Below are 19,322 nucleotides of genomic sequence, written 5' to 3' on the forward strand. Positions count from 1 at the left end.
TTACTGCAATCTCTGAACATAAATTATGAAGGTTTCATGGACATTTATCAGTTTCCAAAATTAATACTTTTATGATTTCTTATGCCCATCTTTAATCTCTTAATCCTGTTATCTTTGTAAGCTGAGAATGTAAGTCACCTCAGGACCACTATTGTGTTAAACTGTACAAATTGATCGTAAAACATGTGTGTTTGAACAATATGAAATCAGTGCACCTTGAAAAAGAACAGAATAACAGTGATTTTAGGGAACAAGGGAAGACAATCATAAGTTCTGACTGCCTGCAGCGTCCGGCAGAATAGAGCCATATTTTTCTTCTTGCAGAGAGCCTATAAACAGATGTGCAAGTAGGGAAGATATTGCTGAATTCTTTTCCTAGCAAGGAATGTTGATAATTAAGAGCCTGGGAAAGGCACGCATTCCTGGGGGGGGAGGTCTATAAACGGCCGCTCTGGAAGTGTCTGTGTTATGCGGTTGACATAAGGACTGAAAGATGCCCTGGTTTCCTGCAGTACCCTCAGGCTTATTAGGGTGGGGAAGAAACCCCACCCTGGTAAATTTGAGGTCAGACCGGTTCTCTGCTCTCAAACCCTGTTTTCTGTTGTTTAAGATGTTTATCAAGACAGTACTTGCACAGCTGAACATAGACCCTTATCAGAAGTTTTTGACTTTGCCCTTTGCCTTGTGATCTTGCTTTGCCCTTTCCCTTGTGATCTTTATTGGCCTCAGAAGCATGTGATCTTTGTGACCTACTCCCTGTTCATATACCCCCTCCCCTTTTGAAATCCTTAATAAAAACTTGCTGGTTTTGTGGCTCAGGTGGGCATCACACACCTACCAATATGTGATGTCACCCCCGGTGGCCCAGCTATAAAATTCCTCTCTTTGTACTCTTTCTCTTTATTTCTCAGACCGGCTGCCACTTAGGAAAAATAGAAAGAACCTATGTTGAAATATTGGGGGTGGGTTCCCCCGATAAGGGAGGATTCCAGAAGGACACAATTTTATACTGCTTTGGATCTCTTCATATTGCCTGAGTGGGTTCTCCACAAATATTACTTAAAATTTAACAATTTGCTATTACTCTATTGAGAATGAATTTCTTTGTTTGTTTGTTTTCTATTTAGATACAGGGTCTCATTCTGTCATCCAAGTTGGAGTGCAGTGGCGTGATCACAGCTCATTGTGACCTTGAATTGTGGACCCAAGCAATCCTCCTGCTTCAGCCTCCTGAGTAGCTAGGACTACAGGCATGCATGACCACACCTGGCTAATTATTCTATTTTTTTTGTAGAGATGAGGGTTTTGCTATGTTGCCCAGGCTGGTCTAGAACTCCTAGCCTCAAGCAGTCCTCCTGCTTTGGCCTCCCAAAGTGCTAGGATCCCAGGCATGAGCTACTGCACCTGGCTGAGTATTGTTGTTGTTATTTTAAACATTTTATTTGGTCATTTTGGAAACTTCATGTCTACTACATTTATCATTATAGTTTGAAAATCTTTACATCTTTTATATAGAAAACATTTTCTTTTTAAAATACGAGGTTTAAAATATTTCAACTTAAGAATATATTAAAACTAACCCATATTATTAAAATGAAAATGATAAAAATATCTATGGGAACATGGCCTGCATTTTACCCAAGTGTAATATAACACATTTTTTCTTTCTCTGTAGGAGGTGACTAATACTAATGGAGTTCTAGTTATATGCTAGGCACTGTGGAGGCCTCTTTATTTTATTGATTCCTTATCATACTCTTTTTGGAGGTATGCTAGAAGAGTCTTTGACAATTCTACCTCTCAGACTATAGGGTTTTCTTTACCATTTGCCTTGTGATATTCCTTGGCTGCTATAAGAACATGGTGCTAGAAGGCTCGCTTTTCTATTTTTCTTAATGTAAACTTTACAGATTTTATCAAGTGGAGGAAATGAAATAATGAGCTATTTTCTGATCTTTGTATCTTCCACTATGGTCATGATAATTTTGACTTGCTTGTCACCAGTAATATTTTGATTAAAAACTAAGGGAGCCTTCCTCTTATTGCCCCAAATTAGAAAGTAAAGTTTGTGGCTGGATCTCATCATTGTCGATCATCTCAGTTTAAAAGAAGGCGGGCAGACCTGCCTGAGGGGAAGTAGCAATCAAGTCCTATTTGTAGAAATTGTTTGTAAACAAACACTATTTTTGTCTGCCTTCCTAGAATGGGGGACAGGGTATTTATGACTCAGTATATAAAACATTTTGAGGGAGGAAACTTCAGCCATTGGGAACTAAAAATTCAATGTATGTATTTTTTGTGCTTATTAATGCTATCTTGAATGGAAATGAAAAAAGAACTTTATTGAAAAAATAACCTCATAGATATGTCTCTTAAAATTCTTAACTTTTCACTCACTGCTTTGTAAAAACTAATAATAATTTAGGACTTGACAAAAGTAGAATGAAATCTCCCCAGACTTTAGCCAAAATTTCCCCACGAACAGAGATTCTTAAATATCTCCTTTTCACACATGAGAAACCTGATGTTCAGGAGAGTTAAGTTACTTGCCCAATGTCTAAGGTTAGAAATGGAAGTTGTGTCTGTTTCTTTCTACTAAGGCTTAGCTGCCACATCTATTCATTTAAATGCTGAAAAAGCTTGATGTTCATATAAACTTCAGAATTATTATATACATTTCACTTTCTCTCCGAGTTTCACTTATAATTTAGCAGGTTCTATTGAAGAGCATAGAAGACTAAACAAGTAAAATGTGTGTTCCTAGGAATCATAGCTAGTGCCTACTTATCTTTTACTTTTTATGACTATTATAAGTTCATAGAGATAGAGAATCTAATACACATGTAACTACGCCTCTATTAATTATCACAATGGGATTGAAAGTAGTGAAATAAAGACTAAAGCTTATTTTTTTCCTATGAAGAAAGCATGTGCATTGCTTGCTGTGTTCCACATGGCCAAATACACCTGAAAAACAAGTATTTGAAAACAGGAAAACACAGTAATAATTCCTGAAACTGCCATCTACTGTGTGTTGGACCAATTTCTCTATTATTAGGAAAATCAAGGACTTGGCTGGAAACCATCCCATGTGTTGGAAGGGCTTGAAGAATTGAACATCTCCATTAGCAAGAATCAGTTTCAATGGAAATCAGGGACTTGTTGAACCATAAAGAATTGTTGGCATGAGAAAAATGTTTAAGTAGTTTGAACATTTGCCTGTTTCATGCAAAATGTCTGCGTGTGTGTGTTTCTTTATCTTATGGAATGAGAAATGAGTGAAAAGAAAATTATACTATGAATGGAAAAAATGTGAAAACAAAAAAGGAAACATTTTCAATATTTGCTGGGTTAAAAGTCAAAAACTCACACATTATGGAATCTAACTTGCTATATGTCATTGGTGCACAATAGCTAGAATTTAGTAGTATTAAAACTAGTCCATGAAAAAAGCAATTTACCAATAATATGAGGAAAAAGTAAACTGAGAGGAGATTTTATGATTTAGGAGAGGTTATATGTATAGTTGTAAATCATAAGTTATAACAGGAAAGAGGGCTATAACATAAAAGAAATGAGCAAATAAGCAAGACTTGAGTATATGAGAAAAGTAACTGGACATATTGTCTATCTTGAAAAATGTGCAAACCAGAATTCTTGGTATAATATTTTAATGAGTACTCTGGATTCTAAAGTATTCTAACCAAATTGTTATTTTATAGAATATCAAGGTATATCTTTGGTTAACTTTGTGTTAGAATTCTATGTGGATGTCACCCATTTTCTGGCACCTTTAATGAAATCTTCTAGACTTTCTTTCTGTAAAATCTCATTACTCTGACTATTCCAATACCTATGTACATATGTATGTATGTATGTATCTCTATCTATCTATCTAATCTTCTATCTATACATCCATTCATCTATCTTCATCTGCCCTCTATATAATCTATTTATATACATCCACACACCCACACAAATTTTGGGTTAATCTATCTTTCAAACTTTCACTGTCTGAGCCTTTAAGCATCAAAACTGTGGCTTGCCGTATTGTTAAATTCACTAGCCCTTATGTTACCTGTCATATTATTTATTTCCATTTCTAAAAGCTATTCCTTTGGGAGTTATAAAGGTTACTCATCTTGGTTAATTTTTGAGTACTTTGCCTTTCACTAAGGAACTATTCTATGGAAACCATCACAATCAGTTTTTATTATTGCTATTAAGTTTAAATATTTAACCGATTTTTTTTTTTGCTCTGCACTATATGATGGATGCTAGATACTCAACAGACATGGTCACTGCCCTCAGTTCTATGAAAGACAATTAGGAAAGGCTTCCCTAAATTAGCAAGGTGAAGTGTTAGCACCTGGTATGGAGAGGAAGATGAAAGCATTCTAGGCAGAGGGAAGTAACACAAAATCTCTACTCCAGGAAAGAGTGTGGCATATTCTAGGAATTAAAAACACAATTTCTTAAAGATCAAGATTGATCCCTAATGTCATTATGAGAGACTGATTTATGTAAGCCAGATACAAGATACAAAACTTCATCTCATTATTTCATAATCACACTCTTAAGACATGATTAAACATTTTTTCCCATAAACTACTATTTTTCTAACCCTCAAATGTCTTCCATTTATTAACAATTTTGACTTTTGGAGAGTTAAACACAAGTAGAATATCAAGGAATATGGGAATAAAATGTTTGCATTAATATATTTGATAAAGTGATCTAGAAGTATTAATTTTTTTCTTACACATATGATATTACAATAAAACATCCAAATAATGCAAAGGTGGATATAGCACAATTGGTGATTGACTCCTGTACTCTTTTTATCCCAGTCTCTGTTTCTAAAATAGGGAAGAGAGAGCTAAAGCTTCATCTTCTGGGTGGTGGGTGAGGCAGGATAGAGAAATAGTAGATAGTCCAGTCTCAGGAAGCTAGGATATGGCAGGTAGGTCCTTATGTCCCTTTATTTTCCTGGCTTAATCTCTCCAACTTCCTTAACTGGGAGTTTCCTGGATTCCCTAATGCTGTTATGGAAGTCCCAGCCAGGGATTAAAGAGAAGATAGCTCAGATCTAGAAATACCATTATCCGTTAGCCACAGCCCAGCTTGGGAGCGCCCAGAGATTGCTGAGCTCTTTTAGAGGCACTACCATAATTTGCCCCAGTAATTAGGACACTGTTGCTTCTTACTGTTACTAGTGGACTTGGGGCCATTTCTCCTCTCTAATTTCCCTCTGAAGCTGATGGCCTTGTGATATTTCTGAGAGTTTTGAGTGAGATGGAAAATACAGATAGCAGAGGCTCACAGAGATGAAGTCTTGATCTGGAACTGAGTTATGAACTTAAGCTCACTTGACTTAACTGCATTTAGCACAAAACATTTAGAACATCTACACAAAATAGAGAGTTTGGAGTTAATAAATTAAAGCAATACTAAAAGCCGTATTTTTTGTACTACTAAATTTTAAGTACTAGTCTATCTGAAGTATAATGTCAAATATACTAGAAAAAGAGGAGAGTGGATTTGAATTTTATTATATGTACTTTTTTACTTCTCAAAAAGAAAACTGACTTTGAAGTTCCTAATTTTAGTTATATTTGTGGACAGCAAAATGATTTGAAATTCTGCCTCACCTTGTTCACAGTAGATTCCAGTGGTTCCTAGAGGACAGAAACAGGTATATCCATGAGGTAATGAAATGCAGGTTGCTCCTCTGCTACAGTGGTGTGGAGGGTCATGTTCAGGATCACAGGTAGAAACTGTCTCTGTGCAGAATGCTCCTTTCCACCCAGTGGTACAGTTGCAGCTGTGGGTTGAGAGAAAGCCACATGGTTTGAGCACTTGTGTAGAGATGGATACATACTATGTATTGCCCTGATGCTAACTTGTCAATTTTAACTGAAGTTCCAAGAGATCAAAATGAATTGTGATTCAAACTCTAAATTGTCAAAGGAAAGAGTTAATAACTGGTTATAGGATTACTGGACTCAACATCAAAGACTTTAAACAATTCAGAGTGTAAAAATTGAAAGAGAATTTTTTGAGAATTGTTTCTTTGGACAAAATTGCATTGTAAGTCTCTCTCCCAACTCCCACACCACCACCTAAAGAAAAAGTTGTGCATGGTGTTGTTGTCTCCTAACTTCAAGCCTAGTGAAAAGAGATTCAGCAGGACCACTTGGAGAGCTTGGTATGTTTTCCCTGGCATTGGCAAACTCACAGGCTCAGCTCCTGGGGTTGCCAAAAGAGCTGCAAACATGCTGGAGACGAGTCAAATGTGAGTGAATCCCAGGAAAGGGATGTTCATAGTCAGGAACAACAGCTTGAGGACATATAAAAATGAATCTTGACCAAGAGGTATCCTTCTGGCTAAAGATACCATGGCAGTAAGTGGTTTCTGGCTAGAGCAGAAGCTGAGAGGTAATGGGGAATACTCAGCTGAAAGAGAGACCTTGTCTGGGTTTAGAGAGTAATGTTGGGAGGAGCCCAACAGAAAACTTTTTGATAGACCCATCAAAGGCAGAGTTGTCAGATAAAATGCAGAGCATCTAGTTAAATTTAAACATAAGTTAAATAAATAACTTTTCTTAGTAGAAGTATGTCCTGATATGGTTTGGCTGTGTCCCCACCCAAATCTCATCTTGAATTGTAGTTGGCATAATCCCCATGTGTTGTGGGAGGGACCAGGTGGAGAAAATTGACTCATGGGGGAGGTTTCCCCCATCCTGTTCTCATGGTAATGAGTTAGTTCTCATGAGATCTGATGGTTTTATAAGGGGCTTGCTTCATTCTTCACGGGGCGCTCATTCTTCTCCTTCCTGCCACCATATTAGGAAGGACATGTTTGCTTCCCCTTCCACCATGATGTAAGTTTTCTGAGGCCTCCCCAGCCATGCTGAACTGTGAGTCAATTAAACCTCTTTCCTTTATAAATTACCCAGTTTCAAGTATGTCTTTATTAGCAGCCTGAGAACGGACTAATACATGTCCCATGCAATATTTGAACTTTAAATAAATAATATTTGAGATTTTATTGTTATATCTTGTTATATTATATATATATAGAGAGAGTTGATAAATTGTTGTTTGTCTGAAATTCAAATTTATCTGGGCACTGTGTGTTTATTTTGCCCCTCCCTCCCTCCCTCCCTGCCTGCCTTTCTCCCTTTCTCCCTTCCCTTTCTCTCCCCACCATCCCTCTTTCTTTCTTCTTCTGAAAACATTACACTAAAGAGTACATGAGAGAAAGGGTTAACTTAAAATTCCTGTCAGAGCCACAGCGCAATAAACCACCGTGCCAGTCTAAAAAGCGCATTCTAGAATGGGTATGAGGTATAGGGGTCAGAATCTGTTAAGCTGGAGGACAGCAGCTGATCACACCTTCCCAGTCATAGACTTTTATATGCTTGTTACACCTAAATTAATAGTTGTGCAAAAAAAGTTAGGAAAATTGTATAGGGTTCTCTAAAATGGAGACAAACAAAATACAGAATTAATCTGCTACAAAATTGCATATTTTGAAGATTATTTTTGAAGGTCACAAAGAGTATAGAATGTATAAAGACCTCGTACACAAAAAAGGAAATCAGTAATTTCACAAAAGAAATAAAACTATAGTAAAAATTCTTATTAAAGAATTTTTAAATATGATGCTGTCATTACTTTTTAAAGTGACGATTGCGCCATCTAGTGGTTCATTTTATATCTACTAGAAAAAAGCTTAAAATTATTCTCACTGCCTTATAGACAGAGCTCACAATGGTAAAATATTTATTTTATTTAATTCACTTACACTTTATTGTATATATTTAAGGTATATAACATAGTGTTATGGGAATAAAATACTTGCTTGGATATTAAAGTAGATAAATCACATTAAGCATAATATAATATAGATGCCAAAATCTTATTTGAAGAAATAACAAATCAGAGCCTCATATAGTTTGTCTCAGAATTTTTAGGTCTGAAACAATTAGCTATATGTTTAATATATTATTAGTTATTATATAATTCTAATGAGAATGATTTTGTGCAAGGTCAGATTTTTCTTTTTGTTCCTTGGTTTCTATAGCACCCTGTGAAATAGAGATAATAAAAAAATTTCAAGCCTTCATTAGTTATTCTCTACTTTGGGTGGTATTTTTCTAACCCTTGATGTTAATTCATTAATATTTCTTCCCTTAACCACATATACTACTTTGCCCTGAGGAGGAGTAGATTTTGTAGAAGTATGTGTGTGAGGTGAGGTTTCTATATAATGGGCAATGTAAAAACGAAAAAAAGAGAGGTAGGTATCTATTTAAAGAATGTTTATTATTTTTTACAGGCTAGCTGTCTGTGCTTATCTTAGGATTGAGCATAGTACTGTGCTTGGTACTGAGGTTCTACAACACAGGAGGCTCCATTTTTGACCTCATGGACTTCTGTATTTTGGAGAAATCAGATTAGTAAGGAGACAATTTTAATAAAATGGGACAAGTTCTAAAATGGGTATTATGGTATCCTGTGGATGGGCACCTAAGTAATTTTAGTGAATTACTTAGGGAAGGCTAAAGGAAGGCTTAGGAAAGGCCGCCAGCGTGAGATTTGCCCATATAAATGCATGCACTGAAAGGAGGTGTCAAAGGACTTTGAACAGCAGGCTGAGGCAGTTCAACTTTTTTTTTTTTTAAAAAACTATTTATTAACTTTTGTGGGTACATAGTAGGTGTACATATTTCTGGGGTACATGACATGTTTTGGTATAGGCATGCAATGTGTGATGATCACATCATGGAAAATAGGGTATCCATACCCTCAAGCATTTATCCTTTGTGTTACAAACAATCCAATTATACTTTCTTAGTTATTTTAAAATGTACAATTAAATTATTATTGACTATAGTCACCCTGTTGTGCTATCCAATACTAGTCCTTGCTCATTCATTCTCACTACTTTTTTTGTACCCATTAACCATCCCCACCTCCCTGTTACCCACCACCCTTCTCGGCCTCTAGTGATCACCCTTCTACTCTCTATCTCCATGAGTTCAACTGTTTTGATTTTTAGAACCCACAAATAAGTGAGAATATGTGATGTTTGCCTTTCTGTGCCTGGCTTCGGTTCAACTTTTAAGTGACATGACAGGTGTGTAGAAAATGACACAAACGAGGAGGCACATTTTAAGAATATTGATCTGTTATGTGTAGGATGACTGCATAGTTTAACAATAAGCTCTCTGGTGACGTAATTTTAATCTTAATGAGATCTTAGCATATTTTTTTTGCTACTAGAAAAGGGGCCAGCAACCTTTTTCTGTAAAGGGCAAGGCAGTTTGCAGTTTTGCTTTGTGGGCCATATAGACACTGTTGCAATAACTGAACTCTGCCATTGTTGAAAGCAGCCACAGAAAACATACAAATGGGTGTGGCTGTATTCCAATGAATTTTAGTTACACAAATAGGTGGTAGGCCAGATTTGGCCCATATGCCATAGTTTTCTGACCCCGGCACTCTAGACCATTAATTCCATGAGAGCAGGGATAGGGTCTGTTTTGTTTTTTATTATTGTCCCAAGTCCCCAAACAGTTCTTGGTTTATTGTAAGTTTTCGTTGACTATTCAGGGAATAAACACACAAATGAATAAATATAATAGGTCATGGCTGGAATAAGAAAGCAGATGGAGGCAAAAGTCCTGAATAGGAAAATTGCTGTGGGGATGCAGAGGTTGAAGTAGATGTGAGAGGCATTTTCAAGGCTTTGGTAAGTGTGTTAGTATGAAAGACGAAAAATTATAGTAATGACAAACATTATTTGACACCATGTGCCAGGCACTCTTCTAACCTTTCTAGTTTCTCTATTATGTTATAAGAAGGGTACTATCATCATCCTCATTTTGCAGAGAAGGAATCTGAGGAACAGGTTAAGTCTGCTAATGAGCGAGGAAGTCCACCTTTTAGTCACCATTTTATGTCTGTCAATCCTGTGGAAATGTTGGGACCATGAAAGAGTATGGTGGTGTTAGTGAAATAGGGACAACTGGATAGCAATATAGTAAAGGGAAAACATAAAGAATCCACTTTTATAGGCTTTATTCCTGGGATGGAGGCTGGTTCAACATATACAAATTGATAAATGTGATTCACCACATAAATAGAATTAAAAGGAAAAACCATATCATGTCCTCAATAGATGCAGAAAAGACTTTGATAAAATTCAACTTTCTTTTGTGTTAAAAACCCTCAACAATTAGGCATTGAAGGAACATACTTCAAAGTAATGAGAGCAGTCTATGACAAATCCACAGCCCAACATCATCCTGAACAGGTGAAAGATCAAACCATTCCCCTTGAGAACTGCAACAAGACAAGGATGCCCACTCTCACCACTTCTATTCAACACAGTAATGGAAGTGCTAGCCAGAGCAATCAGGCAAGAGAAAGAAGAAAAGATATCCAAATAGAAAGAGAGGAATTCAAGCTATCTCTCCTTGCAGATGATATTATTCTATACTGAGAAAATCCCATGGCCTCTGCCAAAAGGCTCCTAGAACTTATAAATAACTTCAGTAAAATTTCAGAATATAAAATCGCTGTACAAAAATCAGTAGCATGCCTATACACCAATTACATCCAAGCTGAGAACCAAAGCAAGAATGAAATCCCATTTACAATAGCCACAAAAAGAATAAAGTACCTAGGAATACGGAACCAAGGAGGTGAAAGATCTTTACAATGAGAATTACAAAACACTGATAAAGGAAATCAGAGATAACACAAACAAATGAAAAAAGATTTCCTGTTCATGGAAAGGAAGAATCAATATGGTTAAAATGGCTATACTGACAAAAACAATTTACAGATTCAATGTTATTCCTATCAAACTACCAATATAACTTTTCACAGAATTAAAAAAATTATTCTAAAATTCATATGGAAACAAAAAAGAGGCTAAATAGCTGAAACGATCCTAAGCAAAAAGAACAAGGCCAGAGACATCACACTACCTAACTTCAAACTATACTACAAGCCTACAGTAACCAAAATAGCATGGCACTGGTGCAGAAACAGACACACAGACCAATGGAACTGGACAGAGAACCTAGAAATAAAGTGATACGCCTAAAAGCACCTGATCTTCAACAAAGTCAATGATAACAAGCACTGGGGAAAGGGCTTCCTATTCAATAAATGGTGCTGGGATAACTGGCTAGCCATATGCAGAAGACTGAAACTGGACCCCTTCCCCTCACTATATATGTTATGAAAATTAACTCAATATGGACTAAAGACTTAAATGTAAGATCTAAACCTATAAAAACCCTAGAAGAAAACCTAGGAAATACCATTCTGGACATCAGGCTTGGTAAAGAATTTACAACTAAGTCCCCAGAAGCAATTTCCATAAAAACAAAAATTGACAAGTGGGACCTAATTAAACCAAAGAGCTTCTGCACAGCAAAAGAAACTATCAACAGAGTAAACAGACAACCTACAAAATGGGAGAAAATATTCACACACTACACAACAAAAAAGGTCTAATGTCCAGAATCTGTAAGGAACTTAAACAATTCAACAAGCAGAAAACAGACAACCCCATTAAAAAAATGGGCAAATGACATGAACAGACACTTCTCAAAAGAAGACATACATGAAACCAACAAATAGATTAAGTAATGCTCAACATCACTAATCATTAGAGAAATGCAAACCAAAACCACAATGAGAAACCAACTCACACCAATCAGAATGGCTATTATAAAAAGTTAAAAAAAATGACAGCCATTGGTGAGGTTGCAATGAAAAGGGCACACTTACACATTGCATGGGAATGTAAATTACTTCAGCCATTGTGGAAAGCAGTGTGGAGATTTCTTAAAGAACTTAGAACTACCAATCAAGCCAGTAATCCCATTACTGGCTATATATCCAAAGGAATATAAATCATTCTATCAAGAAGACATATGCATTTGTATGTTAACTGCAGCACTATTCACAATAGCAAAGACATGGAATCAACCTTGATGCCCATCAACAGGGTACTGGATAAAGAGAATGTGGTACATATATACCATGGAATACTACACAGCCATTGAAAAAATGAAATCATGTCCTTTGAAGAAACATGAATGCAGCTGGAGGCCATTATCTTAAGCAAACTAACATAGGAACAGAAAACCAAATACTGCATATTCTCATTTATAAGTAGGAGCTAAACAATGAGTACATATGGACACAAACAAATGGGAACGATAGGCACTGGGGACTACTTGATGTAGGAAGGTGGGAGGGAACGTGGGGTGAAAAACTACCTATTGGTTACTATGCTCACTATCTGGGTGATGGAATTATTTGTACACCAAACCTCAGCAACACACACTTATGTAACAAACCTGCACATGGACACCCTGAACCTAAAATAAAAGTTTAAAAAAACCCCGCTTTTAGCTAGACTGCATTGAAGGTAAGAGTAGGTGACAAAATAGCTTATTTTTTTTTCTATAAGCATCTAGGGACATGGCTCATAAATTTGATGATAGTTCAGGACATAAGGCAGATTTAATTAAACAGACTAGCAGGCAAAGAGCTGGGACACATGTACCGGGCATACAATAGCTAAGACTACTTAAATTATACTGAGGAATCATTAACATTATACAGAGCACTGTTTTCTTATTTCAAGACCATTCAAAAAATGTTATATATCCTTAATTGTCAGTACAAGGAAAAATTTGTGGGTTCTTCTGTCTCCAAACATAAGCAGATGATAGCAGAGAATAAAATGTTAAACACTTTGGAAATGTGATTAACAGCTCATCATGATAGTAAATCAAGAGATGAATATTAGAGTATGTTCTTACTAATATAGTTAATTATTTTACTTCTGTGCATTTAGAATGAAACTGATTTGAATTCCTAAGTTGCAGATAAATTGTTTAGTTCTGACCGTCAATTTTATAGCTTAGAACCTCTATGGGTAAATTTTTCCTCATTACTATAGAAATTCAACATGAAGATTTTAATTTTCTTGTACTTAGGCAAGTCTAAGACTGTAAGAGTTTAGTATGAACATGGATATAAAAAATTATCTGAAAATGAGATAATAGAAGATTTCATGTTTTTTGTTAAATATCATTCACTTACTAAATATTACCAAAGAGGGAATATAGAGCAGCATCGTACTTCGTTACCAAGGTGAGTACAAAATAGAAAACATGGTCTTGTTCCCCACCCTGAGGACTTGCTACTTTATTTAGAATAATGTATTTGTATGAAATATATGATATATATAAAATATAATATTCGGCTTCTTAGGGCTTTACCTTAGTGCCAGGCACCATTTTAAGTACTTTGTTGTAGTAATTTGTTTAATCACCATATAAAACCTACAAAGTAAATACTATTATTAGCTCTCAGATTGCAGATGAGAAGCTAATACAGAAAAATATAATCTCTGCTTAGCCTACTTTTTCAGGTTACCTATCAAATATGGATTTTGATGCTTTGGACAAGAGAGATTCTTATGTATATGTTGAGGCTAAGAACAGAAAATGAAAGTTATTGGAGAAAATTTACCTTGAGCTGGATCTGTAAAAAAGTTCTGGTTATAGATTTGTGGGTTTTCTATGCATAAGCAAAAGCACAGACACAAAATCTATGTGGTGTGATGATAAAGTCATATGAATAATATAATAAACGCATGTAATTTAGCAATGGGTGATAACATGACCTAAAGGAATCTAGTTCTGCATATATAACTTATTTCTCTGCTCTTTAAAGAAAAAGGAAAACATAGCTAAATTATCTTCTCAGGTCATCTCCTGTGTGGATGACTTAATTCATATAAAATTGCTTTCCTTTATGGCTTATTTCCATTTGAGTAACAAGTTGGGAGAATAAGGTAAGTGTGATATGATGTATAACATTTTACCTGCCAAAATTTGCTGGATTTTAAATGACATGCTCAAAATTTGAAGTCTTTGAATAATATACAATCAAGTGTTAAAACAAATGAACCTCATCGTACACTGGAATGTGATGGCATATTGAAACTTGACATGCTTACTAGGACAGGTTGCTATATTAATCACTCCACCTGCTGACATTCCCCTATGGCCTTCCTTTCTTTGCTGGTGAGATACTCACCTAGGTCCTTGGTGATACCTCACAGAGTGTAAGAAGGATGAGATGAAATTACTCTTTACATACTAATGAAAATACTGGCAGTTGTCTGTAGGCCTTATTTTGTAGTTCTTCAGGTGCAAGGGCTTGAACATTGTAGTATGTTAACAGTTGCACTCAGAATTCCTATTAAGGAGAGAACTGTCTTTGGGAAACTACATGAGCTGCTTGGAGTAGATAGTGGACCCTGGTTGCATTGGGATGAACATGAGCCTAGACTACAAAATAAGATGATAAATTACTCTGCCTGACACCAGGAGGGAATTGTGGTTTGTTTTAACCTACAGATCAGTTGGAAAAAAGCAAAGCAAAGGACAGAAGACAAAAACTGGAGTGGAATTGCCATGTATTTACTGCAGTGGTGGGGTGACCAAAAGACAAGTTGGAAGTTATTTAGGTGGCCATGATATAAACCTTTTCCTTCCACATTGTCACCTCTCCCCACCCCCTGCACCAATCTTAACAATCTGATCTAAAAGTGTAAATGGCTTTGTTAATTTGATAGAAATTAAAGAAGTTGATTGTTGCTTTTAGGCATCTGTGATATGGAATAGACAGTATGGGTGAAAGACTGGTGAGCTAGAGATGACTTTAGAACATAAACATGCCTTTTGGAATCTTCACAATTTATGTAGATGTCAAGGGTCTGGTAGAAAGTAACTGACATCTGAGTTATAAAAAGACCATGAGACAAAAGAGGTTACTCTTAAGCCACAGTGTAGGAAGGCTTGATGAAAATCCACAGTGAATTCTTACCTCTGACTCTTATTTTCCAGCTACTTAAATAATAAAGAAACAAAAAATGTGAGCTTATCTTAAAATCTACACTCTTCAAATAAGTTCTCCATATTTTCTGACTATGGAAAGATAATTTTCTGAAAATGTCTCATCTTTGGCCAGTGGGAGTCTCTTTAAGTTGGCTCCTGTTGTCTTTTAATATAACCATAGTTGTCTTTGTTAACATTCTTGCTTTCAGGCATAAAAAGATATCTAGGCTTATATATTTTCTGTCCTAGAGCTGAGCGTACAATTCTCCAAGAAGTCTTGGTTCATTTTAGTGGAAAATGGTATTTGGAGATGACAATTTTGGCACTAGAGGTGTTCATTGATACTAAGTTATTGCTTCTAAATCTTTTTAGCAGATATAGCTGGGAGATTTAAAAAAAAAAAAGAAAGATTTTTTTTTTTTTGAGGTGGAGTCTTGCTCTGTTGCCCAGGCTGGAGTGCAATGGCACAATCTTGGCTCAGTGCAGCCTCTGCCTCCCAGGTTCAAGTGATTCTCCCTCCTCGGCCTCCTGAGTAGAAAGTTAAGTAATGAGTTCATACATTAATTCCAGTTCATATTAAGGATTAGAATGATTTTTACTTCTTTGATTTTATGCCTAGATCTCTTTCATGCTGAAAATTCTAGTTCCTAATGACTAATGTTAATATAATTGTTCATTTGGTTTATATATATTTATCTGTTATATAAATATAATGCTATTTGGGTATTTTTATATATAGTTTTAAAATAACAATATCAATGTTACCACTAACATCAAGACTACAGGATGCAATAGAATATCTTTATGGTTCTTTTTGTCTTTAGGCTATAATCCACTGTATAGTCAAAATATTGTGTTTTAAAATTAATTGAACTAAATCTTTTCTGCTTGGTTATGCTACCAACTTGAAGTACAGTTCATTTCCTTATTTTTCTTCAGTATTTAAAAATTTGTCTTTTTCTTTTTTAATTGACCATGTGAAACATTTTACCTGGTTCCAAATAAAAACTATAAAGCAAATTATAGTTAGAAAGTCCAGCTTTTATCCTTTTACTACTTCTTGTTTTCTCCCTCACCCTATAGATAACTATTTATAAATTGTGTGTGTGTAATCTTGCATTTTTTTCTTAGAAAAATATGAGCATATGTGTATGTGTATCTATGTTTATGTATTTATATCTGTTTATCTATATCTATTATCTCGTTTTCTTACATGTTTCTTTATCCTGATTTTTTTCACTTAGTAAGTCCTGAGGATCACTCCATAGCAACATATAAAAGGTCTTTTTTTATATATGTGAAGTCCTCCATTATATAAACATTCCTTGGCTTTTTCAACAAGATACCTAGTGATGAACATTTGAGCAGTTTCCAGTCTTTGTTTTAACAAATAGAGAAATTAGTTTGCTCTAATACATAATAGTGTCTCCTTCTCTACAGCCTCACTAATAGGTTAGTCATATTTTTAGCTTTTTGCCAACCTCATAGGTGAGAAAAATTATCTACCTAAAATTGGAATCTCTAAAAGACAGAGTTAAAGGCAGTTCCAAGGAAGTAAGGAGTACTCTCTCAAGGAAGCAACAGTGAGAGAGAAGCAAAGGGAGGAGGAAAAAAGAACTAGTACAAGGTAATGAGTTACCAAGCTGGCCATAGCTTCACAAGAAACTCAGCTGATTGCTTGATAAGAAGAGGGGGTTTCTTGGAAGGCGGGATAGAGTAGTACAATTAATTTGATTGCTATGCAGAGAGAAAAAGAATAGCAGGAATAGGCAGGTTGATAACAGTCACGTATAGCTTGACAACAGATTAAAAATTTACATTTTGCTGCATTGGCAGTGGAAAACCAGGAAACATTTTGAGCAGGAAAATGATTAAGAGCAAAGAGGATTTTAGGAAGATTCAACCTGGATTAAGGTTAGGAGTGTTTAGGGAACAGGTCACTAGTTGGAAAACAATTACATGTCCAGCTGAGGAGTAATAGAAGACTGAATTAAGCATTGTTGGACAAAATACATAAAAGAAGACAGTCTGAGCAAAGGATGCTTAATTTGGGAACTTTGGCAGACCTTAGAGAATCTATTATTGGGTTCTAGGGGTTTGTAAACCTCTAAAATGATAAGCACATTTTTGTGTTCCAAGTATGTTCAGTTTTTAGGAGAAAGAGTTTCTAGCTTTGACCTGATGCTCAAAGGCATTTCTAAGACAAAAAATAATTAGGAAATCCTGAATCAATGAGATTTTGTGATCACTGATAGATTTATGTTGTAAATTAGCCTCATTTTACAACCACATTCTTCCAACTCCTATTGTACTTATTGTCTGTGCCACTCATTTTAACATCTAACTTGTTTTTGTAAGTTTTGTTTTTCCTACACTGCTTTTCTATTTTTTTCAGATGGAGTTTCCCCCTTGTCATCCAGGCTGGAGTGCAGTGGTGCGATCTCAGCTCTCTGCACCCTCTGCCTCCCAGGTTCAAGCAATTCTCCTGCCTCAGCCTCCCAAGTAGCTGGGATTACAGGCACCCACCACCACACTGGCTAATTTTTGTATTTTTAGTAGAGATGGGGTTTCGCCATGTTGACCAGGCTGGTCTCGAACTCCTGACCTCAGGTGATCCACCCATCTCGGCCTCCCAAAGTGCTGGGATTACAGGCATGAGCCACGATGACAGGGCTACACTATGTTTTTCTTAAAGGGACACATCTGCATATTGTCCTCAGTCACAGGTTACTGTACAACATGGTGACTATGGTTAGTAACAATGTCTTGTATTTTGAAAATTGCTGAGAGTAGATTTTAAATATTCCAATCAGAAAAAATTATAAATATGTGAGGTAATGCATGTGCTAATTAGCTCATTTGAGCCATTCCACAATGTATATATATTTTGAAACATCATGTTCTACATGATAAATATATCCAATTTTTATTTGTCAATTAAGAAAATAAAGGAAAAAAGTACAACTTAAATAAAACTTGCTTAAAAACACCTATTAAGCTAGACATGGTGGAAGAAATTGGCAAAAATGTAAAATATCTTTCTTCTCACTAAACATTTTTGGTTTGGAATCAAATAGCCATTTAATTAAAGCATTTTATTTATGTCAAAAAAAAAAGACACCTACCAAGCACATACACACATAGAACTAAGAACTAAACCCATTTTTTTTTTTTTTTTTTACTTAAAAATTTTGTTTTGATGTAACCTTTTTTCTTTTTTATCCTTGGCTACTAAGAACAGAAATAGTTTTACATTTCTTTGTTGCATCAGAACTCATCCCAGGAGCATAAAGGCCTGAAATGAACTCTGCCTTATGATACTCACATTTGAGAAATTCCATCAGAACACAGATGGATCTGTGTGTGGTGATGAACTCAGAGCAGGAGAGAAGGGGTTTCATCACTTCACCAGGGCCCTGAACACACTGGAAACCTTATCAGGCCCCATCTCTTTCCTTACTTGGAATAAGACTTTCCCTTATGTACCAAAACAATGCCTCCTGTCCCAGCTAAGAGGAAGGGAGCTAAAGGGAGCATTTTGAGTTGTTTTAAATTTATAACATTAAACTGTTCATTGTTAAGACACTTTGATCAGCTTTGAGGTTTTCCTTTTACAATTGATTCTAAGCACCATAAAATTGGTGCTTCTGTGTTGGTACTTGCCTCTTGAGCATTTAACAAATATTTCATAAGGTGTGTTAGTTATTTTTCAGGAAAAGATTAAACTTTAGCTTTGAGCTGTCTATAAGGTTACTTAGAAATTCAATTTAATATTACCCTGCTTCAGCTGAAAAATAAAGTTTAGAGCCATATAAAATTAAGAATCTGTAACTAGGGCAAGTACAGAAATAAACTTCTTAAACACTTTTGAAAAGTATATTACAAAGCACAATATTTTTTTTCTTTGAAGGAGGTATTCTTATATTGAGATTAGAAAAGCCTTGTTTAAAACTGTCAAAAGGAATAAAATTCTTTAAACTGCTGCTGCCACTGGATCTGAATATCTATGAATGGGAGACTTAATATTTTTGAACAGCTTTATTGAGGTATAATTTACTTACCATAAAATTCACCTGTTTTAAGTTCAGGGATCTGTAAATTTAATGTTATTAAATGATGGTCACAAGAGCTACTTCTGGCTCTGTAGTATATCTTCATAGTTAGTAATTATTTTGTAATTATGTCAATAAGAGGATCCCAAAACTGGTCACAATTTTGATAAGAAAAATTTTTAGAATCCTGTAAGGAAATTTGTCAGATGTATCATTCCCCCTGTACATTATTGCTTGTCTATTTGTTACTCAAATTTAGGCCCTCATGTTTGAGATACTGCTTTCCACCCACATGGCAATCTATGAAATCCCCAGGATATGTGTT

At 35.5% G+C, this 19,322-nt stretch overlaps 1 protein-coding gene across 1 annotated transcript in view; it reads right to left on the reverse strand.

Moving 5' to 3' along the window:
• EYS (eyes shut homolog) overlaps positions 1–19,322 on the reverse strand; it is a 1,986,267-nt gene that overhangs the window by 33,674 nt on the left and 1,933,271 nt on the right. The window contains 1 exon segment of the mRNA NM_001374351.1: positions 5,652–5,824. Coding sequence (NP_001361280.1) covers positions 5,652–5,824 — 173 coding nt within the window.

This window comes from Pongo abelii, chromosome 5, assembly GCF_028885655.2.
Source record: "Pongo abelii isolate AG06213 chromosome 5, NHGRI_mPonAbe1-v2.0_pri, whole genome shotgun sequence".
Lineage (NCBI taxonomy): Eukaryota > Metazoa > Chordata > Mammalia > Primates > Hominidae > Pongo > Pongo abelii.